The sequence below is a fragment of the Patagioenas fasciata genome, chromosome 14 (assembly GCF_037038585.1).
Source record: "Patagioenas fasciata isolate bPatFas1 chromosome 14, bPatFas1.hap1, whole genome shotgun sequence".
Lineage (NCBI taxonomy): Eukaryota > Metazoa > Chordata > Aves > Columbiformes > Columbidae > Patagioenas > Patagioenas fasciata.
This window is the reverse complement of record NC_092533.1, coordinates 1747915-1772795: the sequence shown is the minus strand read 5'-3', so window position 1 is coordinate 1772795 and position 24881 is coordinate 1747915. Positions and strand designations below refer to the sequence as shown.

The 24881-nt window shown below is 48.0% G+C and overlaps 1 protein-coding gene across 3 annotated transcripts in view; it reads left to right on the top strand.

Annotated features, from left to right (window-relative positions):
* Positions 1-24881, top strand: part of HTR4 (5-hydroxytryptamine receptor 4) — a 90602-nt gene that overhangs the window by 4984 nt on the left and 60737 nt on the right. For all 3 annotated transcript variants that reach the window (XR_010652327.2, XM_065849011.2, XM_071814621.1), the window contains exon 2: positions 20697-20778. Coding sequence is in view for 2 of the 3 variants with exons in the window: in XM_065849011.2 (XP_065705083.1) it covers positions 20753-20778 (26 nt within the window). In the remaining variant the exon portion in view is untranslated. The remainder of the gene's footprint in view (positions 1-20696; positions 20779-24881) is intronic.

Below are 24881 nucleotides of genomic sequence, written 5' to 3'. Positions count from 1 at the left end.
CAGGTTTGGTGCCGTACATTAAAGGGGGGTGAGGCAGAGTCAGCTCTTGCCTGAGCCAGCAGTTACCTGCATTGATTTGCACAGCATCCCTCCCAGCAGGAACCCTGGGCTGAGTCCTTGTCACGTTCTTTGTCTTCAGAAACAAAACCCTAAACCATGTCCTCCTCTCTTATTTTGTATGTGGGACACAGCAGGAGCATCCGAGTGTTGCTGTCATTGGGCTCTGGCACCCCTGGGGACACCTACGCTATGGCTGGTCCTGCCTGAAGGTTTCCACCTTTATGCTTAAAAGTCCTTGAAATGAGTAAACTTTGACATTACCCCTTTCAGCGTCTGAGCAGCCATTCTCATAGCGTCCATGTAAAGCTCACAGTACTGTCTTCAAATACAGAAGGGTTAATTTCGACTGATGAATGCCAACAACTGGATCCATCTATTTCATGTTCTTTGAGAAGGGAAAATAGTCAGCACACTGTAGGATACTTGTAAGGTACAGGAGACTCTTTTGGGCTGGGTTTGCTTGTGAAATGCAGTGGAATGGGTCTGGACATCACCCCTCTGCCTTCATTCCGAGGAGGGTGGATGGGAGTTGGGTGAAGGTAAAATGGGACCCAGGGCAAGGAGACCCACTGTGCAAGTGTGTAAGAGCCAGTAGCGTGAAGCCACTTGCTGGTAGAAGATGAAGTTCCCTTCTCTCCTCCTCTTTGCTTTCATCCACTTTCCATGCTGGAGTTATCCATGTTCTTGGATCTGACTTTCAGGTCACCTCGCTCATATCGCTCAGCATCTGCAGCTTTCAAAGTCTTGCAGTAGGAACCAAGCTAAATAATCCACCCCATTTTTTACCATATGGGTATGTCAGCGAAGTGCGAAGCAATTATCTTGTTGCTGGTATGAGTTTGAGAGCCTTGCTGGTCCAGGGAAAATCACAGAAACTGACTGAAAACTAATTGCAAAGATGCCTTTTATGAGTGCACGATTCTCTGTGCGTTGTGCTTGGCTGCATTATCTTATTGCTCACATCTCTTCCATTATAACTCATAAAAGAAAAGAACCAGCCCTATCTGCACTATTTACATTTAATAAGATAAAGCAAGCGTTACTTGCACAATGGTGATTAAAAATAACCAGGAAAGTAGGAAATTAGAGGAAGAAGGGAATTTCCTTTCTTCTGCCCGCTCAGTTCAGGATTTCCCTGATCCACTGAGTAACCATTATCACTGAAGGAAGTAACTGCTTAAAGAGAGGACAAGAATGGGCTCTTCATGAGACGCCGTGGTGTGCGAGACCTGCGGGGCAGAGTCTGTCATGAGGTCCAGGCAAAGTGAGCGCAAATATCTGCGAAGACCTATGCACAATGTAAATTATTAGCTCATAGAATGATGCTAATGGTTTTAAGCTAAAAGAGGGGAGATTCAGGCTGGACATGAGGAAGAAATTGTTGCCCCCTGAGGGTGGTGAGAGCCTGGCCCAGGTTGGCCAGAGAGGTGGTGGATGCACCATCCCTGGAGACATCCCAGGCCGGGCTGGACGGGGCTCTGAGCAACCTGAGCTGGTGAAGATGCCCCTGCTCATGGCAGGGGGGGAACTGGGGAGCTTAGAAGGTCCCTTCAACCCAAACTGTTCTATTATTCTATGATCTCATGTGTTTCCAGGTTCCTCCCCCATTGCATTGGTGTGTTCAGCCATCACTGTGAGCCCAGCCTGCAAGCCAGGGACGCCAACATGTGCTTGGTGAGGAACGAAACAGGCTTTGAAAGCTCATTTATAGAATATTTCAGGTTACTTTGTAGTTTTTGGGTAAAGAGGGTTTTTGCGTGTTTACCAGTGGCCGAGCGTTCCCGCTGCGTGGCGCTTTGCTGACGGGTGGGACTGTGGTCTGTGGGCACGCTCCGGTGTTTGTTATTAGCGAGGATGATAATGGTGGCAGCAGATTGGCTGCGTCTCTGGCTCATCCGTGTTTATCCGCATCCCGAGAACTCCGTCCCCCTCAGCATCGCCACCTGACAGATGAGCTGTGAGCTACTCAGGGATGGTTGGCTCTGCAACGTTTCCCAGTCAATTCCTCTCCCTTCCACAGCCGCATCCCTCTTCTCTAGCAAACAGCTGATCCTCCACTACTCTTTGGTTCCCCGGACATTTATTTTTACAGCTTTTGTTTATTTAAAAACAAACACACAAAAAACATTAGCAACGGGAGCCCAGATCAAGGATCCAAAATAGGGAACCCAAGAGAGACCAAAAGCTCTTATCCTGGCACACGAGAACATTTTTAGGTGATGAAGACTTTAAAAATCCCAGCTAAAAGCAACAACAGCAAGAAAAGCACCCCAAAGACATCTGCAAAGAAAAATGGCAAACACAGCACACAGTGATTATCATCCATCACGGAAGCTCAAAGCCCAGGCAAAAATAGCGTTGGGTGGGGGATGCTGTGCAGCACGGCGTGGGGCAGCTGGCCCCACATCGCTGCCTGTCCTCCCACCCCACTGCTCAGGGAAGGTGTCCCTTGCGGGGCTGTGTGGTGACATCCTGGCCCTCGGAGCCCTGTGGTGACATCCTGGCCCTCGGAGCCCTGTGGTGACGTCCTGGCCCTCGGAGCCCTGTGGTGACGTCCTGGCCTTCGGAGCCCTGTGCCAGCAGCCAAGGCTGGACATGAGTTGCTCCCGGGATGGACGCGGTCGCTGACCGCAGCACGGCCCAGCAAGGATGCTCAGAGGGAAGATGGGAAGATGCGTTCTGCCTCCCCAGAGAGCTGCAGCACTGCTGGCCCCAAGGGGTTGTCCTTCTCCAGGGCTTCATGTCCAGCCCACTTTAGGTGGATCTTCATGCCCCCGTGACTCCATGTCCCGGGGAAACCTCCCCAGGTCGGCAAAGGGAGGAGGATGTGCACCGCGTGGTGGTGGAGCTCATGGAGGAACCTTCTTCTAAGTAGATGTTCTTCTTCCCATTAAATAGGAGAATAGGAGATGGGTGGGCAACACCAGAAATGATTTATAATTTAAATCCCAGAGCATTTGTAGGGGTTGCCTCCCCTAGTTCCCTCCTTTTATGGCAGCCAGATGGATTATCTGTGTCCCTTGTGGAGACTTTGTGGGGAAAGGTCTTCATCCCTTCAGCTTTCCTCTGGCTGTCCTTCTATAAGAGCATTACTTAGACAGTAAACACCTAGCTGAAGTTTAAATTCCTTTGCTCCCCTGCACTTTTTAAACAGCGAGTGAATTAGGATTTCTATTCTACTTGGCGAAAGGAAGGCGGGGGCTCCTTATCTGCTCCGCTGTACTGTTGTTAACAGGGGAGACATTGCCAGACTATCTGGAGCCTCTTCTCTTGTAAGCTTGTCTCTTTGTCTATCTGGCCTTTGTGAGCAATGCTAAGCCATGACAACAGTGCTGAGCGGTGCTCGGAGTGGTCCAGGGCAGAGCGTGGTCTGGGGAACGCTGTCTCCCAAGCTTCTGCAGTAGACAGCTCTGTGTGAAGTTACGTCTTAACATAGTTAACGTGTTATAAAGCTGTGCTCCCACATGGGGACAGATTCAGGCTGATGACACTGAGCACCCTGTCAAATGGCCTCTCTCAGTCATCCGAGTTTGTCAAAACACTTAAATGGAGGGGTTTTTGTCCTGGCAGCCCATGTGCTGCGTCAGGTGTTGTGTGTCCTCCAGCCAGTGCAGCGCTGGGGATGGAGTACGAGACTGGTGTAAATGTGGTATCATGGTACATGGTACCGTATGGTAAATGTGGTACCAACTATGGATGAGGTTACGGGCTCCTCAACAGCAAGATGCCACTTCTACTGCCGGGAGCATGCACGTCTCATGTGAACGAACATGAAGCCACAGTAGTCTTGCATCCAGGTTTGATTATAAATGCAGACAGTTTTCCTAAACAGGTTTTAAGATTCACTTTGTTGGGTTTCTGCTGAGCTTTCCTTCGCACATGGCGAGCTTCCTATGGGGAATCGATGGTGTCTGCAGAGATCTGCTACTTCCACTGGTGCGCTGGATGCGCAGTGGGCTCTGCAGCGTGGTCTGCTCCACCTGAATTCAGCTATGGAACGTGAACGTTTGCAGGGAGTCCCTACAAGCACACAGCTCTTGGTGACAGGTTTGCATACCCCAGGTGGCAGAGAGGCTCTTGTCTCGTGTCGGGAGCTGGGTGCAGAGTCTGCTGCCGATCCTGGTGGGGATCGACCTTATCTGACTGAGAGGTTATGAAGATGGATCACGTGCGAAACTCCGAAATCTCACTCCTGAGGCTTTCTGTAGGACTCACGCTGTATTCATCACAGAGTAACTGTTGGGGAAGGATCTCCACATGAAGATTGATGGACCTGACGATGAGATGCGCTTAGGCAGGAATCGCTGACTGCGAAGAAGTGGTTGGAGAATGATCGGTTAGGAAGGTATTGCATGGGAAAGGACATGGAAGTTAGAAAGCAGGGAATCAGCAAAACCCACCAATTAATGCTGAAAAAGAGCAATCACAGTAGCAGCATTAATGGAGAGGAATGCGGTGTGTAAGGCAGGGGAAGGAGCCCTTGCTCACTTTTCAGGACGGGTGCGGGAGGGACCGCGGAGCTCCCGGAGCAGCAGCCGAGTGGAGCTGGGACAGGATGGGCTCCGGGCTGCGTTTGTGGTGCTGCTCTCCAGACACAGGACCCACTGCGGAAAAGAGAGCGATAAACAGATCTCAGTGTTTGTTTGGAGCAGGAAAAGAACTCACGGCAATAAAATGCAGCAAGGAAGATTTAGGATAGAGCCTAGAATAATCCCTACGTGTGGTCCTCCTGGGAGACAGTGTGAGGAAGATGTGGAATCTCCATCCCCATATGTCATCTACACCAGGTTACAATATAGTTGGTTCGGATTAAACAGCTCCTCAGGGGCTCTCTCCAGCTCTTCTTCTCCATCTGATTTTTCTCTCCATGGCCTAAGAATCTGTTTTCTAGTCTGTCTGAAGAGAAATGTGACACTCAAACAACGAAATGACAGACCTAGCAGATTTTCTCAGTAGTATTTTTTCTTTGCCCACCCCTCCTTTTTTTTTAAAGTGACAAATGGAAACTTCCTGTGGGAAAAGTCTGGTTTCTGTGGAGTGTGGTTTTTTGTGGAAAAGCTAAAATCACAAAGAAAACTTATGGGGAAAAACTGTTTACTTGCTGGATCTGGACACCACAGTGTAAAAGAGATATAAAGCTACTGGAGGGTGTCCAGAAGAGGCTACGGAGTTGGTGAAGGGTTTGAAGGGGAAGCCGTGTGAGGAGCGGCTGGAGTCACTGGGTTCGTTCAGCCTGGAGGAAAATGAGGGGAGAGCTCATGGTGGTCACAGCTCCCTCACAAGGGGACGGGAAGGATTGGCACCGATCTCTCTGAGCAGTGACAGAGCCCAGGGGATGGCAGGAGATGTGCTGGGCAGGGTCAGTGGGACATGAGGCAAAGGTTCTTCACCCAGAGGTGCTGGACACTGAACAGGCTCCCAGGGAGGGGTCACAGCCCCAACCTGACAGTGTTCAAGAAGAGACTGGACAACGTCCTCAGACACACGGGGTGACCTGTGGGGTGTCCTGTGCAGGGACAGGAGTGGGACTCAATGATCCTTGTGGGTCCATTCCAGCTCAGGACATCCCGTGATTCATTCTGTGATCTACTGACTTGATGGTGATCAGAAGTTTTATTGGATTTGTCAAGTTGGTGCTTATGATTTTGATGCTGTTATTCATTAAGGTGTTATTCCTTTGAATCAAAAGCGTGGTTAAATATAATAAACGGAAAATACAGATAACAGGGGAGGAGATTGTCTCGGTTCAGTGTTTCCTGCTTCCCTGTACAGAGGCACTTTGTGCTGGTTGCCATGAGTGTTGCTAAAGGGTGCGTTGCAACCACGGCTACTCCTGCCTTCTTCTTGAGTGCACCCAGGATGCGTATCCAAAAACCTCTTGGTGCTTATTCAGCGTGTGTTTCCTGGCAGCTCCCCCACCCTGGGAGCCCAGAGCTACCCGGGAAGGTAGAGAAACAAAGACGGGCTTAGTGCATGGCGAGGGTTAATCTTCTTTGTGCTGCTCCGTTTCATGGTGGGCTTTGGAGAAGCCATTGGTGTGGCTGCCCTGGGCTGGCTGCTGTCCCCACCAGGTGGGAGATGCTCATTGCCAGCAGGCAGGTGGCTGGGAGAGCACTGGGCTGCAGGAGCATCGTTGCTCTGGTGCAGGGAATAGCTGGGGAGCAGCGCCTGGGCACTGTTTGTTCAGCCAAGATAGAGGACTTTACACTTCTCTCTCTCCCTCTAAGGTGGATTATTATGGGTTTTTTAATGTTCACCATCATTCACTAAATAGGGGGCTTTTATAAGAACACACATGTAATTTCTTTCGTTAGCGACGTATGTGCAGACACAAGGTTTTTGGGTAGTCACCAATCACACCACTTACTGCTTATTGTGATGTCCCAACACTTTCCCTCCCCCCTCGCCATCCCAGAGCTATTAGCAGGAAATGCAGCTGCTGCCTGAGGACACATTTTCAGCAATCTTCCTTAATTCTTTATTTACTGTAAAATAAGCACAAAAAAAACCCCAACTAAATCTGTTCCAAGGATGGTTGAGTTTTCATCACATTTGGGACTCTCCCCTGCCCCTTCCCCAGCTCTGTTCCAATTTCCGATGAGCTGTGATGAAAAGCAGGCAGGAAAACATCTGATTGCTGCCCATGAATTCCTCGAGTGAACACGTTTCGGAGGTAATGAGCGTGACAAAATCAACCAACACTTGGAGCTGACACTGTCCCTTCTGCATTAGACGGTGGCTGGTACTGAGTGACTGAAACTTTTGGATCGTTCATAGCAGGACCTGGTGTAATTTCCTACCGTGACAAGCAAAATTAAATGCCCAGTGCTTATAATAATGCAGGTTTTTAGCAATGGGGATGAGGCAAGGTGAAGCCAAGGAGGTGGGTGTCGCCTTTGCTTGGCACTCGTGTCCATCACCCGCCGTGTGTGACGCCGGGCTCCCCATTTGCGGGGTCTGACTGGAGCAGCTGGTGTCACTGGGGACTGTTTACATGAGGCTCAATGGGAAATCAGTTCTGTAAACACGGCCAAAGGAGTGGATATTATTTATTTAGTGTGATAATGCAACAGCAGCGCGTTAGTCAAACAGTAATTAGCAACAGGTCATGCTGTAATTAGGGTGTCTGTTGCAGCTGGCTGCCTCTTAGTGCCACCAGTAAGTCAGCAAGTATGGGGGTCCTTAGGGGATTAGTTTGGGAAGCAAGTGCTTTCAGGCACAGTTAGGACTGTTTGCGAACATGCAGATCTTTTTCTTTGCCTCCCTTTATCCTATCAATTATCGCAACACCAGGCTCTGAAGTGGCACTTGCCTCTCTCTTAGTTGCATGAAATCTTGAACAAAAGCTCCAAACAGCTCTCTTGAGTGATTTAATCTCATCTGAAAGAGCTTGAAGTCTCAGGGAGTACAAAGGAGTAATTCTTTTCTCTCCTCTTACAAAGGGGAGAGACCTGTTCTTCAAGCACAGGTCTGTGTTTTACATATGTCTTTTTTCTTTTCCCTTCTTCTTGTTTTTTTTTTAAATCAACTTTCCACAGTTCTATTGTCTGAACATCAGAAGTTTCTCTTGCTTAGACAAGCAGTGAGATTTTGGCAATTCATATGTGAAAGGAAATACCTCAATCAGTTCAACTGCCTTCATGTTTTTTCGCTGAATCTTCCTTCCACTGACTTATGTGCTGTGTTCAAAGAATGAAGGACTGAAATCAGTGACTAGAGATGGCAAATAACTACCGGGTGAATGCCACGCACGTCAGTCTGGATACATTACTCAACCTTCACACCCTTGGATGCTCCTGCAGTGCCTTTGCATTGCGGTTTCACCTTTGGCTTTCCCCTCCGCCAGCCAGACTGTCGGAACGGCTCCCATTTCTGCTCTGCGTTATTCAGATGGGCTCACAGATTTTGCCTTGCAGAGGTTTGCCTCCTGATAGGAGTGTGTGTGGTCGAGCTGCGCTGCTTGGCTGCAGCAGCTGTCATCAGTGCAACTCAAATATGTGCATCTTCTCACTTGTCTGAATTTGCCTGGTGTCAGCTTTCAGCCCCCGGGTCATCTTCTGCCATCAGGATTCTCCCATCACCAGTGTCCTGTTTGTCCAGTACCTGCTGGCAGGACACACTCAAGTCCTCCTTCACCTCTCTTGGAATAAACTAAATAGATTGCTCTCCAGAAGTATCCTACGGTAAAAACGTCTCTTCCAGTTCTTTCCTAAGGCTCACGGCCTTTCTCCTATGCATTTCCAGCTATCCAGCATCTTTCTTACATATCAGCATGGAATGAGGCACTATAGCAGTCCCATAACCGCTTTCTCATCTCGAGATCCTCCTGACGATTACATGACTCAGGACAAATGGCAGTAGGCGCTTGCATTGAGCCACTGGTGAACAGGCACCTTGTGTCCTTTTCAGAGTCATCTCTTTCCAAGGCCAGATTGCCCCCGTCCTGTAAATACTGCCTTTATTTTGGCTTCCAAATATGTCACCTCACCTTGGCTATGGGATGCGGGCAGTGCAGATTGCTCACTGTCAGCATGCTGCCCCTTAACTAGATCAGTCCCCCTGATCTTGGTCACCAGCAAACTCTGAGAGATAATTTAAAGAGGTTTTTCCTTGACCAGGTGAAAAACTGAATAGCAGAAGCCCCAGTAACAGATACGCAAGCGACAATGATGACCAAGGATTGTTAAGCAGCATTTCCATGTTTGCATATACGTTTGAGGCCTCTGACTGTGCTAAGTTTAACTTTGCTCAAGAGTCCTGTAGAGAGTCGGTGTTATCTTTGCTTCCTTGTCAAAACCTCATGTAATACCAATCAAATGCTTTTCTGAAGTAAGATAATACAGCAGTTTATTTCAGCAGTGTTGTTGTTGATGATCACAGAAAATGTCGAGATGGCACACTGATCCACACTGATCTGCCAGATTCTATTCCCTGTCTTTAATTCTTGATGAACTGTGTTCTTTATGTGGCATTTTATTATTGCGCTGGAGAGCAGTTTTGCATTGATAGGCTTATAATTACCTAGATTATCCACTTTATTCTTTCAAAATATTTGTACATTTTTTCCTTAACTCTGATTGTCCAAGTTCACTGGAAATCAAGAGCAACCATGTGTAAAGTTCCTTATCCAGCTCTCTAAAAAAGTATTTTTAAAGAAAAAGATGCCATTGTCTGGACTTGCTAATTTTGAAGTGTCTAGCATTACCAACTGCTGCTTAACATTTTGTTTAATACCCGTGGGGATGGAAAAGTTCATCACCACATAATACGGCTCCCAGAAATAGAACAGAAGTATTTATGGGTGGTGTCTGCTTTTCCTGAATCATGGTCAACAACGCTTCCGTTCTCCAGCTGATCAGCTTAACTTTTAATATTTATTTTCTTTGCAATATGCTCAAACCCAACCTGTTTGGCAGCCCACAGATCTGTCTGCAACTGTTACTGTTCGCGGACTGTTTCCAAACCTTTGCTATGTACCCTCAGCTACCAGCATCCCCTTCCTTCTCATTGCAGCATCTTTGAGACCACTCCCCAGCTCTGACACCCGACCCGTGTCCGGCTCCGGGGTCGTTGGGTTGAGGATCCTCTGTACTGCGGGTCTGACCTGATGGTTATCGCTCTCTTTTGGTTACAACTTTCCTTTTTGTTTCAGCTCCCTGTTTTCAGCTGTGTGAAAAGCATTAGATGCTGTCTAAACTCTTTGATGCACATTTGTTTCTTTGTATATTCCTGCTTTGGCTGTTTCTTTTTTCTGCTTGCTCCTCAGAAACATAAAGAGCTGCCACGATCCCGTTTCTTACTCCAGTGAACATTTCCTCTTTGTGTAGCTCCGTGATGTCTCATGCAGAAGCCTTGGCCAAATGCAATCGTGCTCATCTTCTACATGGTGCAGCAGGATGAGGGAATAACCCACAGCTGGTCCGGGGTAACTGCTGCTTCATCGCAGCTCATCCTCGGTGGGATGCACATCCCAGAGTCCCTCCTGTATTGTATCACCAGGAATGAGGCCTGAATCCCTCTGCATTCAAGTCCTGCCATATTTTCAGTTCCTTCCTCCCTTTGGGGGTTTCCAGGTTCCCTGCAGAGCTAAAGGGGATTGGGAAGCCTGTGCTTCACTAGCAACGCAAAGGGGGACATGGTTCCCACACCCCCCCAATCCTAGAAAGTCTGACAGAAACCAGCCTGAGGAAATTACTCAGGGAGCAGCAGCCTGAAATGAGCAGAATGTGAAAAATGCACTTGTTCAAAGCGTGCGTGCCGGTAGAAATAACTGTTCTGTGTGAAACAACTGAACATGAGCTGCATGGCATCTCACAGTTGCCAGGTGTCTGCTGCCAGACACAATTAGCATCGGGACAGCTTTTTTTACCTGGAAAATCCGGCTGATGAGAACTCACAGCCCACCTAAAGCATATCCTGTCATTCTTTCTTTGGAAATAACCATTTGAAAGCAGGTTGCCCTGTGAGCTCCTTTATCCCCCTTCCCATCAGGGGTGCCGTAAGCCTCACAGCTTTAGCCCACCAAAGAACGACCTCCAGGTCTCATAGCTCTGAGCTTACTTCGATTTCTGTGCTTTTAATGACCTGAAAAGGCCTGAGTAATTTGGTAATCAATTTGAAAGAAGCTGAAAACATCAGCAGCATCTTGGGAGGTGCTGAGCTCAGCTGAGTTCACTAGAAGATGCTTTCTAACCAGGGGCACACCAGCTCAACTCGTGGCCCCAGGCTGCCCTTTATAGCCCAGCAGGGCTGAGCCTGGCTTAACAAATCACTGCTCTGCGATGGGACCACATTTTGGTTCCAGCTGGGGTGACGAGCCCGGCTCTTGTGAGTCCCCACCCCCTGAGTTAACATCCCAGTCAGGAGCTGAGTCCACAGGGGTGGTTTTAACTGCTTTCTCTCACCAAAAAATGTGTGCTCTGGTTGTTCCACTCTGCCCACCACCACCACAGAAGGTCACCGCTTCATTGCTGCAGGATGTAAGTACCCACAATCATCTCAAAGTAGTTCTGTTACTGCTATGAAATACTTGGGGCAAACTCTTCTGTAGGTAACATCAGAGCCTGTGTGCTGAGAATGTTATAGCACGTTCCCTCTTGCATCATCTCTGTCTTTTAGAAAAGTAATTAATTAATTAACCTTTTGACTTTCCCTGATGGTATCAGCTTCTTAACCAGGAAAGATGGTGGCTGTGCACTTCATGTATTTTGTGCAGATCTGGAGAATCGCGTGGTCTCTTGGGGGCTGGAATCATTTTAGCTTGCTGCTCAACTCATTTTTTGAAGTGAGCCAGCGGCAGATCAGGTTTAAGATGAACACACTCAGCCCGTTTTCTCTCCAGAAGCTGTCATCCTTTAATGGAGTGTGAAGCAATGGCAGCAGAAGTGTGAGTCAGTTGGGTTGGTTACATGTATCTGCAGCTCGGGGGGTTTTGTCTCTGCCTCGTTTTCTAAAATGCCCTGTGGACTCGTGGCGTTTCCACCTCCTGGCTCTGGTCACCCCTTGCCGACCAAGAAAGCTGATGCCAAAGTGTGAATGTGATGCAGTGAGTTAAACCGTGTGGGATCAGCGCCCTTGCTCAGAGAGACGTGTCTGTTGGCAACAGCTTCACACTTGTATTAGTTTATCTGTCTTAACCCCCCGGGTGTAGGGAGTTTGGGGTTGGTTATTTTCCAGCAGGGATGGTGCTGGTGTCGGAGCAGGTCTGTTGGCCCCCTTGGGCAGGAGGGGGTGAGGTCTGTGCCTCTTGGCTTTCACACCAGCGGCTGTAATTTCCATCTAAACCTCTGTGAGATGTTCTCTGCTGCAAAGATATTCAGACAGGTGCACCCCAAAACTCCCCATCAATAAAAAGTTCGGTCAGAGACAAGTAACAATGAATATTTAATGTCCGAGATCTAAAGCTTCACTTAAACCATTTGCACAGCTGAAATCACAGAAGATGCAATGCAGCACAACCCTACTGATTTATTACTCATAGTTACACAGGAGTAAATTACCACAAACAAAGATACCCAGGCCAGGAAAGACTCTCTGTTTCTGCTGGAGTCCAGGGGTTGCAGAACCATGAACACAGAGACTGGCGTGTCTTAGTGCCGGGCTTCAAAGCTCATTGTTTCCTGCTTGCGTTTCACAGGCTACAAAACCATCTTATAGCAGCAATAAAAATAAAGCAGAGGAATTTTATTCCAACGCAATAAAGTTATGGTTGTGCATGACCTCCAGATGGGGAGTGGAATGTGTCCGCCACACTGTGAGCCGTGTAGGAAATGGGGCAGGAGCTGAAGACGGCGCACAGGGCGAGTTACGCCCGGTCCCTCTTGTGCTAGGGATGAATCACGGTGCCTGCAGTGCGGCGGCAGCCTCGGAGGCTCCTCTGCAGAACACGAGGAGGAATCTTTCCTGGCTTGCTCACTCGCTCTGACTCATGGTTGCCCTCCTCGGCCCTGGCGATGCGGTGGCTTTGCAGGCAGGACGGGAATCCAAGCAAGGAACCTGTGTTTGCAGGTGACAGAGGCTCGCCTGCACAGATGGCAAAGCAAGGGAGAACATCACGTATTAAAGCACGGTAGCTGGGGGTGACTGCGGGCTCTCCCTGTGACATTTCAGCACTGGGTGGCAGGGGGAGATGGCTCCTTCCTCTGCCCTTTCCCTCGGCTTCTCACAGCGGCAGCTGCCATAAGCGGAGCTCAGAGCAGCACAGCAGTGTGTCTCTGTGATAATGTGAATGCTCACGGTAATGTGCGTTTTCCATGGGTCGTTTGCTGTTTGCTTTGGAGCAGGGTAGCTTTCTAAACACAAGGCTGTGAGCCTTAGGCTGCTGTAAGCCAGAGGGTTGTCACCAAGTGACGGTCGCTGCCTGCGATGCTCTCGTTGGTACAATGAACCTCTGCCCTGAGACCACCACTTGTCTCTAAAGTTCATTTTCAGCGGGAGGGCACTGTGCTGGCCAGTAATTTATTAGAGGATTGGTAAAAGCAAGGATCTTGGGTGAAGTGTAGAGCTGCTCTCAGCTGCAGCGAGCACCAGGTTGGGAAAGTGATTTATGGGGAAGTTTTATGACAAATGACCAAGAAGGAAACGTCAGAGCCCTGTTTGAATCGAACACATGTACGTTGTTTTGTCCTTTGTGGTCAAGGAGCACTAACATTGTGGGTTGTCCTTATAAACACAAACCCAGTTGTGACAGTGTCATGGAAATGAAACCCACCTGTGCTTCCGCCCATACTTCTGATGCACTTACTGAACTCAACCACCCTTCTCGCCTTCATTTGTTCATTGATATCTCTTGCTGTATCTTGGTCGTTTAAAGAGACCGGCAGCCTCACACTGGGTATTTTGCTTGGCTTCCTATGCTGAGGGTTTGATGTTGCAGGAAAGGACTGTGAGTGTTTTGGTTCCCAACTGATGGTAATTGCTAAAGGTGAGAGTGGCAAGTTGTGAAAATTCATAAAACTACTGTCTCAGTAAATAACCTCTCAGGTTTTATAGCTGCTTTCTCTCCTCTTATACAAACGTAGCACGGTGTACACAAGGATCTTGTGCAGATGTCTCTGCATTGGAACAAAGTCACCCTTGAACAGCCCACAGGAACTTTACTGCTGTAAATATTTGGTCCAAGAGAACAGGTCGGCACAACCGCTTCTATGCGCCTTTTCCAAGAGGCCAGCCCTGATATTCTGGTGCCTGTTAGCGTGGTTTTGGCACTCAGACGTGGAATTTAAATGTTCATTTTTGAACGTGCCGAATGTGGTGGTGTCCGGTTGAAAAGGCACGGGGGTGACGAGGAAGCGCAGCCGCTCTGTCTGCAGACGGGCGAGCACAAGGCGCTGGTGTCTGCTGGACCCCCGTGGTCCCGTGTCCCTCAGGAACATGAACCTGTTAAACTCAGCCCATGGCGTTTGGGTTGTCAAACCAGAGCCTTTCTCCATGAGTTTTAAGAACCATTTTGTAAAATAACCCTTCAATGAAAGGACATTTCTTCTCTCTTTTTCTATTTAAAGCTGGACTCCTTTTTCTTTTTGAGATGATGTGCCATGTCTATCTTTTTACATTTCCCCGTTTAAGCGAAGTGCTGTATTTTAACCTGCTGGAGTGACATTTGATTCAAATCAACCTGACAGTCTGTCTGCTGACAACCGAGGGGCTTCTTATCATCTTTGTCCTTGGTGGGAAGGAACGAGACAGCAGTGACAGAGAGGGCAAGAAGAGCTGGCGGAGGGGGCAAAGCCTTCATCACAAATGGGTGGTGGAAATGGAATTATTTTATCTGGGAGCGAATAACTTGGATCACTCTGGTGTTTCCTACTCCTCAAGTGTTTTCATGGGCAGGGGATTCTCTTGCAACACTTTTTGGTTTTCACTGCTCTGCAGTGATGAGCAAGGAATGAATTTTGGGTGGAGGTGACGGCCACTGCAGAACATCACTTCAACGTGGCCTGGGAAGATCTTGTCCAGTTGGCCTCTGCTAACAACTGATTTTTCTCTGATAACGATGCATACGGAGCTATGACAAAAATCACATCCCAAAATGTGAAACATGGTGGGAATTGAGCGACAGCTTTTTTTGTTCAATCAGAGCTCTCATTTGGCAGATGTTCACTACAGAAAGTGAGGAGCCTCTTGAAATCCCAGCTTCAGGTGGTAGTAGTCTTTACGTTAGAGTTCTTTCTCTGGCCTCAATCAGGAATCACTAGTGCTGGATGAAAGTTAAACGATTCCCTGTACTTCCAAGAACTTATACTCTAGATGTGGAGGACAGCAATTAATACGGGAAGGCTGGACAAGCTTTCCAAACATCTATGAGATTCTTTTTATCAGTCCACCGCTCTGTGTTACCCAATAACAATGGACGTTGACAGGACGTCTACACTGAAGTCAGAGGCTGCACCAGGTCATCGTCACTGCACAGCATCCTCTGCTCCAAAAAGGTGAAGCTGGCACAGGATGGGAAAAGGGTGGGTTTTACCATATATTTGTAAAGACAAGAGTGAAGTGCGAGAACTGCAGCGATCAGTCCAGTTCTTCTCAGAGACTGTGAGAGACTCAGAAACTGCATATAGTGTTTTTTTGTTGTTGTGCGTGTTTGTTGGTTTGGTTTTTTTATGTCCAGCTTCCTCCTCTGTGGTTCAGTAGAGCAGAAAGAACAGTATGGTGTTTGTCTGTGGGTAAAATGAAATGGGCTTTTCTGACTGCTCAGGCCACCCCGGGCACGGCTTAATTTACGGTGTCACAAATGATGAAGCAGCACAATCCAGCACTGCAGGAAATGGGGGTGTAGGTTTTTCAGGAGAATGACTCAACTCTTGTGTTGCCAGCGGCTCAGCAGAGGCAGAGAGTGGAACTAGATGGGGCTTGAGTGGGATGGGAAGAAAATGGATGGAGGATGTGTCAGTGCCTCAGTAACCACTGACTTGCAAGGAGAACGTCTTAGCAGGCTGACGTGGCTATGGCTGTCATCTGGTGGGACATTTTAATCTGCGCTGGGTAGACCAAGACCACCAGGTACAGCAGGTGAGTTTGTGGTCACAGAAGAGACAGGATTAGCTGTTGGCCACCAGTTAACTCCTTGTGGTCTCTGAGAAGTGAACTCTTTGTTAGTACCTTAAAGCCACTGAGTAAAGTTTCCCCAAGGGTCCCTACAGCTCGGTTGGGACGATACATCAGTTTGTCCTTCTCCTCGTTGGGTTTTCCCATTCCGATCCCCACCATGTGGAGGTGAGGAGGAGAAGGGCAGAGGTGGGGGAGCTGCTGAGGTGCTTGGTGGTGTGTGGGGTGAAGGAGCTTCTGATCCCCCTGGGTTCCCTCAGTCCCTTTATCTGGTTACTGAGTTGTCATTCCCAAGTCAGAGCCAGTCTCCTGTGCAGGGGTGGCTGGACTGGTCATACACAGAATCCCAGAATGTCAGGGATTGGAAGGGACCTGGAAAGCTCATCCAGTGCAATCCCCCCATGGAGCAGGAACACCCAGCTGAGGTTCCACAGGAAGGTGTCCAGGCGGGTTTGAATGTCTGCAGAGAAGGAGACTCCACAACCTCCCTGGGCAGCCTGGGCCAGGCTCTACCACCCTCACCAGGAAGAAGTTTCTTCTCAGATTTAAGTGGAACCTCCTGTGTTCCAGTTTGTACCCATTGCCCCTTGTCCTGTCACTGGTTGTCACCCAGCAGAGCCTGGCTCCATCCTCCTGACACTCCCCCTTTCCATATTGATCCCCATGAATGAGTCCCCCCTCAGTCTCCTCTTCTCCAGCTCCAGAGCCCCAGCTCCCTCAGCCTTTCCTCACACGGGAGATGCTCCACTCCCTTCAGCATCTTGGTGGCTGCGCTGGACTCTCTCCAGCAGTTCCCTGTCCTTCTGGAGCTGAGGGGCCACAACTGGACACAATATTCCAGGGGTGGTCTCAGATGGTGTGTCTATCTTGCTCTTTTTTGGTGGCCCTGGTTAGTGGAGAATACATTAAGAAGCGGAGCTCTAACTTCGCAAGGGAAGCCTATGGAGCTGTCATGGCAAACCTGCTGGAGGGGCTTTGCCTGTTATATTTAAAATATGTTGTGCTTTGCGGAAGTGCAAACACTGCAAAGAGTGCTGACTTCAGTTACGTTTCTCTGGGCGAATGCTTCTTTGTGAAGGTCTTTTGTTTTTCCTAAGGGTTCTATGTTTGATTTTTACTTCTTATTACAGGAAGTTATTGCGGGGATCTCTGTGGTGGCGTGGTGGTGCAGACGTTGTGTAACGTCATTGCACGTTAAAATTACAAAACTTTGTGGAAAAAAAAAATAAAGCAAACAAGACGACCCCAAGCTGGAATTTTGACATAAAAAATCACCGAAATGTTGTCTTCTGTTTTACAAAGTTATCAAAATTGGTTTTGTGCTGGCACCTGAAAGAGTGAAATCATTTCACTCTCTTAACTGCCTGAATTTGGCCCCTCATGGTAACCAGAGTCCTCAGGTCGATTACTGTGGAGAGTTCTAATTGCCATCCCTGATACACATGCACAATGTCAGAGAAGCTCTTTTGTGCTGAAGGGAATGCACACGTGTGATGGGCTGGGTGATACAAGGGTTGAGTTAGGAGGTCAGTGTTATCTTTCTGAGGCAGAAAGCAGCTTCCTAATTGAGTATGGGGAATCATTTTACTAACAAAGAATAGCAGCAGGCCCTCTGCGTGAGCCAGATACACTTACAGAATAACTCGTGGAGGTTTTGGTATTGACGTCATTCTTCTTTCTCTGTTGGGATTTCAATGACTACCAGTCTGACCACCACGGTGCCGTGGGGAGAGCCAAGAGGGAAGCGAGATCCAATTTTAAAATCCATTATGGAAAAGCTGACAGAAGCTAAATAATTACAGCGGTTTAGTGTCCTTTCATTATACGCTTTGTCATATGGGGAAAATGAAAGTACCAGCATCCTCAAAGCACCGCGGGTCTCCTGTGCGGCGCTGGGAGAGCTCCCGTCCTGGGGGGCTGTGGGGTGTGATGCTTTAAATGTGTTGCTTGTTCAGACTCCGATGTTGCTTGTGTTTGTATTTGTGGGGAAAAAGATGACACGATTGTGGGCGGAAGAACGTGTTCTCAGGGCAGGAAATGTAAAGAAAAAATAAATCATGTGTGAGCTGCAATATAAGAAATGTGGTTGCTGGCTGTCACACAGGAGATGTAGCTCTTGGTTGTATACAAACTTCCTAGTTTTATCAAAAACCTTAATTTTTCCCTATTTTGTACCAAAACTGTTATTTCTGGTGTATTAATAAACACAAAGCAAATGAAGAAAATAACGGAAACAAAAAAGTTTTCATGTGTTTTGAAGTGCGTCACGCGTGCTGTGACTGAAGGAACAGTAATAAGTACATGTTGATGATTGGGCAAGACAACAGTTGTGATTACACTGAAGTGGTGGGGTTTGCTTGATGTAGAAAGTCCAAGGGAGTGCGGGGGACTGGGATAGTGCAGTTAGGTTACATTTTCTCTGTCTTTTCTTATTCCAACCCCCTCTCTTGCCAGCTCCCACACACACACGTTTCCCTTGTAACTCAGAGCTGTAACTGCGTGAACCGCAGCAAAGCAGTTTCATAACTCCCCCCGTAGCAATAAGCACTAAATCATCTCTCCTGCATAGCAAAGGAACAATTTCCCCTGGAGCAGGATCAACAGAACTTGCCCAGGTTTCTCTTGTGTTGTATCTGTCCTCTCTCAACACTAAGATCAGTTTAATATCTATATTTTATGTTGAGGTGCTGCTTCTGCCCTCAGTCAACCTCTTTGTGCCTCCCCGCTGACCCCAGATGACAACCCGCTTTTGAAGGATTAATTAAGTTAATTTAACCTATATGCCAGACAGATGAAAGATGTGAACTAAGGGGTTACTTAAACCTCTTTGGAGATGAAATAATTACGTTTCTTTTTGTCTGCGTGAGCTCAGAGATTATGAGTTGTGTTTTTACATCCCCAAGACCATCTTCCTGGATATTCTCGCTGCATCTTCAACAAGCGGCTGGGCCAGCAGCTCGTGATGCATTTTGGTCTATGGAAGGGCTCCAGAGCAGAAGCACCAGAGAGCTTTTTTCCCCCAAAAATTAAAGCTGGAGGTCAGATCTTAGGGACATAGAGGTGACTTGTTCAGAAACTCTGGACCTCTCAGCCTTATGTTTGCAAAATACAGCGATAGTCTTTAGGTCACCAGGTTCCAGGGTGCCCTTGGAAACACCAGTTGGATGCTTAAGCTGTAAATAGTGACCAAATTCTGAAGGTTTCCACACCCTTTTTGACCTGAGTAAGCTTTGCTTGCAAAATGAGGTATAGTCTGTACCTACTGAAGTGCTAATTCTGCTGAACACTGAGCCAGGCCTGGACGGTGGGTGTTAATTTGCAGTACAAACCTGGCATCGTATCTAGGAAGCCTGAATCAGTATTATTACAATCTTTAATTTGATGCCAAGTAACCACAATGATATTATTTGCATGTGAGTTGTCATTAATAGCACCGTGGTGGTGGCATTGTCCTTGGCTCTAGAGACGCAGCACAGGAGGCGATCAATAATATGAAGTGCTCAGAAATTTACCCTGTGTTTTTTCCACTGGATTAACAGCAGCAAATGCATGAACTCTCCATTAAGATGGTGCATTCATTTCTTCAGAGGCATGATGGAATTTGGATAGAATTAAAAATCCCATTAATATTTATATCACTTAATGTTACTGGAAGTAAGTACATTTGTTTTAACTTAAGCTGCAAATCGTTTAGTTCTTTGTAATTACAGTACTGCTATTCATGAGGCTGCACAACACAGTGTCACAGGAAACCTATTTTAATGTAGTGGTAAGTCAATGTTTTAATTTAGTGTAAAAACGGAAACTAACTTACCAAGCTTTCTTGCTTGTGTTTCCCCAGCCAGATTGTGCAAACCTTCTTCAGTTGGTCGCATTTAAGCTGCTTTTTGTAGCTTTGAAAGTTTGGAAGTCAGCATGGAAAGCCTTGGGTCCAGTGCAGCTGACATGGAGCACGCTGTCGCATTTAATGCGGTGGGGATTGCCCCTCTACAGCCCAGTGCTCAGCTCCTCGGTGTCACCAGAACTGCAACGTAACGTATTTTTCATAAACTTCATAAGAAGTTGATCTTGGAGGACAAGTGAATGGTGCCTGTATTAGTAGCTCGTGTTGCTGATGTTTATTTCTAGAAATGAGACTATTTCAGGTGTGAGGGTCGTTGGCGATATATATCGATGGATCTCTCTGAGTTGTTGACTTGCAGAAGGAGGGGATGGATTGAGCAGGGGTATTTCTGTGTGTGCCCCTCCCACGGCAGCACCCAGAGCTCGCTGGGTACGGCACAGTCCGCCCCCCGCACTGCTTTAGCGCTCTGGTTTGTGTCTTTTGAAATGAATTTTCTGCTCGCTTATTTGTGGTAATTAGAGGGAAGGAGCCACTGCTATTTGAGGCAGCACTACACACAACGGGATCTTGCGACAAGTGACGCGAGGTGTCTGCAGAGGGCTGTGACAGTTACAGTCTTAGATGTGATCTGTGTCCTATGCACCGTCTCACTACTTCTGCCTATGCAACTTCTCTCACCCTATAGAAAGGGAACGTTTGTCCAGAGATCTTTTCTGTGTGCGGGGCAGCCGGTTACTGCCTCGTGCAGCCAGAACCATCCTCTGGGAACCGAAATCCCTCAAGTTCCCAGGAGAAGTGATGATCACGGAATGGATTAAAGGTTGGGCTTAGATTCCATGTGAAGACCTGGACGTCCCTAAGAGGAAGAATTTTGTTGCTGTTTCTGGTAGAGCCGGTGTCCGGCTGGGACCCTGAGGCGCTCTGGTGGCCCCAGGTGATGCAGGAGTGGGTGGCATGCACACCCCCACAAAAGGTTGTCACTTCAGTGTGATTTTTCCCCTTCCAGGCATGCGTGCGCCTTAGTGAGATACAAATATGTCAGGGTAGATAACAGAAAATTGTGTTATGACAGCTCTGTGCGATGGTATGACATCATTTTGACATGTCTGCAGAACACCTGTATTCAAGAGAAGCCAGGTGAGAGGGGCAAGATGCAGCGTGTGGGTGTCTTCACTGGGGTAAACGTGCACCTGTGAGAGATCCTTTAATTTATAACTGTCCTTTCTGACTCTCTCCACTGCAGGACGAGGTCTCTTCTATGGACACTGAACTCCCAGCTACCTATGCCTGTTGCCTGTGATGGAAGAACTTGATGTTAATGTGAGGTAGGATAAACTACACGGCTCCTCCCATAGCAGCAGCCGTACGGTGTGTTTGCAGAGCTGCAGGGTGGTGTTTTCTGTTGGCCTGGAGATGAAGGTCTCTGCTCAGGCAGCAATGCCTGGTCTGGGCTTTCCCGGAGCTTCTGTGAGGATGTAGTGTCGTCCTATTTCTGTAAATGTCGGATGTGGTGTAACTGAGTCAAGGAGTTTCTTGCAGTAGGGTGGCCAGGGCCCCATCAAAGACCAGGGACAGGTCCAGCTGTTCCTGCTGAAAGCCTGATCTTGGGTTTTTGTCTTTTTGGTGCAGTTGTCTGAAAACTTATCACTTCATCTCTGCTGCCTTATTGCTGGGGAAAGCAGAAAAGTGACATTTCTGAAGTCATGTCCAACTCCTGCGCACATGATCATTTTGATCCCAGAGGTGTGATGCCAGCAGAAATAGTTCAGAAAGGCTGGAGATGCTGTTTGCAGCTCTCCCCGGGGCGCAGGGCTGGTGTCGGCTCTGCTGTTCTCAGGTGTGACCTGCAGGAACCTTCTGCAGGACTAGAACTTGTCACTTGTGTTTCTTGGGCTTTTGACACTGGCCCCGTTGCCAGTGATGCTGAAGTGAGACCCACCAAACCCACTCACACCCACAGGCTGCCGACCAAACCCATGTTGCTGACCCAGGCACGGGAGGAAGCAACGTTCCAGTTGCCATGACGCCTGTGTGTTTCCACAAAGAGTTTTAAAATCCACCCAGGGAATATCTTTTTGATGTCTCAGGTTTTTATTTCCATGAGTAATTCTCCATCCTTCCACTGCCTGGACACTCAAGTGACAAACGCATGGGGAAATGTCCTGGAGAAAATTGCTCTGGTAGAGACAGATAAATGGATGTGCAGGAAACCTTTCCCTAGGGAGTTACTGGACAGAGATCAGGAGGAAATGCAGGACAGAAAAGGGGGGCATGGAGTCTTACACCTCAAGGGGATCCTGTTGTGCCACCCTGTCCCCACCGCTTTTTATCTCTTGGACGTTCAGGTTGGGATGTGTCTGTGTGCAAACCACAACCTGCTCCCTGCAGTGCCATCCACAGAGCGAGAGAAATACAGCTCCAAAGGCAATTTTCTCTTCTTAATGAGCCTCCTCAAAGTGCTGCCCTTTCAGAGAGAACATCTCTGGTGCTCATTCACCTGCTCAAGTGCCCGAAAAGTCACCAGCGGCTCCAGGTTGCTGCTTTAATGCGCACTTAGCAGGTCGCATTTATAACCCGGTAATCAATGCTGAGAGGTAATGTGTTTTGCTTAATGAAATGTGTCTTGCCTTTTTAATAGCAGAAGTGTAGTTAAATGCGTAGGCTACTGCTGTTCTCTCTAAAGGGAATTAAGGTGCTGACACCAGGCAATTTTCCCTACGATCTTTTCGTTCGTCTAAAGACACGAGGAAAAAAATCTTCTATTTCTCACTATGGTGAAAAATAATCCCCGCTATACATTTCATCATTCATAAAAGGAAAACCTTTCAGTTCATAAATGCCAAGGGGTGCGTGAACCACAAGCACAGGGAGTCTATACTGGAGGGAAGTGTGACATTATATTCATCTCACCCATAGATTTTTTTAGTAACGCGTTATTTACCATCAGTAGAGACAAACACTGAGTATATCTGACTCAGCATGCATGTTTTGAGGTGATCTATTGTAGTTTTGTAATTCACTGTTTGTAGGAAACAATGGACCATTATCTGTTTCTTCCTACTTTTGAATTTTACTTGAATTCCAATCCCTAACCCTGGTCCAAACAAAAAAAGCCCCAGCCAAAACCTCACCCTTTCCCCAGCCCCACAAAACCAAACCCAAATAAAACTGATTCCTGTCAGAATTGGGCTTTTTCTTCCTACTTGTGATGCTTTCCCGTATGTGATGTAGCCTGTGTGCCATGAGAAGTGCTTGGGAGGGAAGGGGTTTGGGTGCTGGGGGTGCTGGAGTGTGGGGGGTGTCCTTTGGTCAGCCCATTATGGAAAATGCCCCTTGCACAGGCCTGGGGAAATGGTGTTTTGGTCCAACCCTCATCCAGGGGGAAGATCTCGGGGTGGGGAACTTCTCGTTTGGTGAATTATTTCATCTGACTTCCCCTTTAGATGCCAGAAGAGGGAATGCGAGGTATTCCTGGGGATCTGATGAATGAGAATCCATGGGAATTTGGAAGTGCTCCTGAATCCATCTTGATTCACCCTTCCCAAGCTGTTGATCAAGTGCTGGGTCAGATCTCGCTTCGTTTTACTTCAGGAATGATTTTAATCCTGTGTTCCTAGGGGCTCTTTCTGAGCTGGACCGAGGCGTCCGTCCCTTCACTTTGTGCCGTTGGTTGTGTATACAGACTTTGTGGTAGGAATATGATTTTGACTCCACACTTTTCCAAACCATGACTTTTTGGGTTTCAGAGCTTTGCTTGTCAGCTACTAGTAGCTGATGTTTCTCCTTTATGTGCCCTGATTTCAGCTTTTTTGCTGAGATGTGAAGTATTGGATGTTTTCTTTGGGAGCCAGGGGCTCCCACGTGTTTTGTAAAGCCCATGGTGAGCACTGGGATCCGCTGCCCATCCCTGCGGGGCTCAGGATGCCCCAGTTGGGGGGTTTGCACAAGAAGGGGAGCAAAGCCCGAGGATACAGAAGGCGCTTTGACAACATGGGGACAACAGCGGGATGGGAGGAGAGAGGGGCGGGTTGGCTTTGTTTGGAGCTGAGCCCCGTGGAAGCGGGTTGTTGCTCTTTTTCAGAGCCACAGGTGCCAGGGGTGTCCTGCTCCAGCACTCCCGCCATCCACAGGTTTTGACGAGGTGCCCAGAGGATGCCAAATGGCAAGCAGCTTTATGTCTCTGTAGCCACCGGGAACACTGCGGACAGACTCAACTGTGCACGTTTTTGTTGCTGTGGAAAGGTTTGGCTATGAATTTTGCAAAGGCTGCAGCGTGAGGTTAGAGAGACTTTGCTGGCAAATGGAGGCAGTTTGCTTTGGGACTCATGTTTATCACAGCTAATGGGGGGGTGGCAGACCTCATTTTTCTCTAATTCGAGAGTAGAAAAATAAATGACCTTGCAAGTATTTCCGATTTATATTTTATAGAGTTTTTTTAATTTCATGTGACTCGGTGATTGTTATTGGACACATTTATTATAGGCAGTAAGTTAATGATATACTGTCAAGTGGCTTGCAATGAAAACTCGAACCCATGAATCAGTTAGAGCATGGAGGACGAGGCGGGGAACCTGTTCTCTTTATTCTCTTTGTTTCGAACAACTTTATAGAAATTGGGCACACTGCAGAGGAGCACAGCGGGTGCTCGGTGACCAGGGGCTGGTTGCTGCTGATGGCTCTGGTTGGGGTCAGGAGCTCCTGCAGGAGCCTCCACCGCTGCCCCCCCAGCACAAACCACTACTGCTGAAGGTACCACTTGGGATCTTCTGTTTGGAGCCAGACCTGGCACAAGGGCTTTAGCCAGCAGACCGCTGCCCTACCTGCTTATGGCAAGGAGCTTGCCCGTGGTTCTTGTGAACCTGTGCAAACCTTCAGAACGTGCTTGCACTTCTCTTTTATAGTTTTGTTATTGTTTTTGGAGCATTAGACAGTTTCGCTATCATACAAACGCAATGATTTTGACAGCCTCAAACTCACAAAAGGTTGCATTGCTCTGGGTACAAAAGGAGAATAGGCACAGAGATGGTTTTGGTGCAGTTTGTTTAATGGGTTTTTTTGTGCCTGTGTTGCATTTTGGTGCAGGGCAGCAGGAAGGCGAATCACCGGGTCATCCCCACACGTGGCTTATCAGTTCAGATCACAGAGCGTTTAGCAAGGGGACTGGTGAACGACGTTCCTCTGGGAGTGTTGCACCAGCAGCTCTGTGCCGCGTGCTCTGCAGTCCACAACGAGGACTGAAGGTTTTGAAGCGTGAGTTCAAACCATGCAGCTTCCACGCTAAGGTGAGGTGGGGACATTTGTGCAAGGAGACTGGGCTAAATCTGATCCAAAATATCTCCCATGTCATGCACAGAGTGGAGGTGGAGGAGCCCCGGTACCAAGTGCTTTGATCTGCTCCCATTGTGCCAAGTTCCAGGCTAAAACAGAC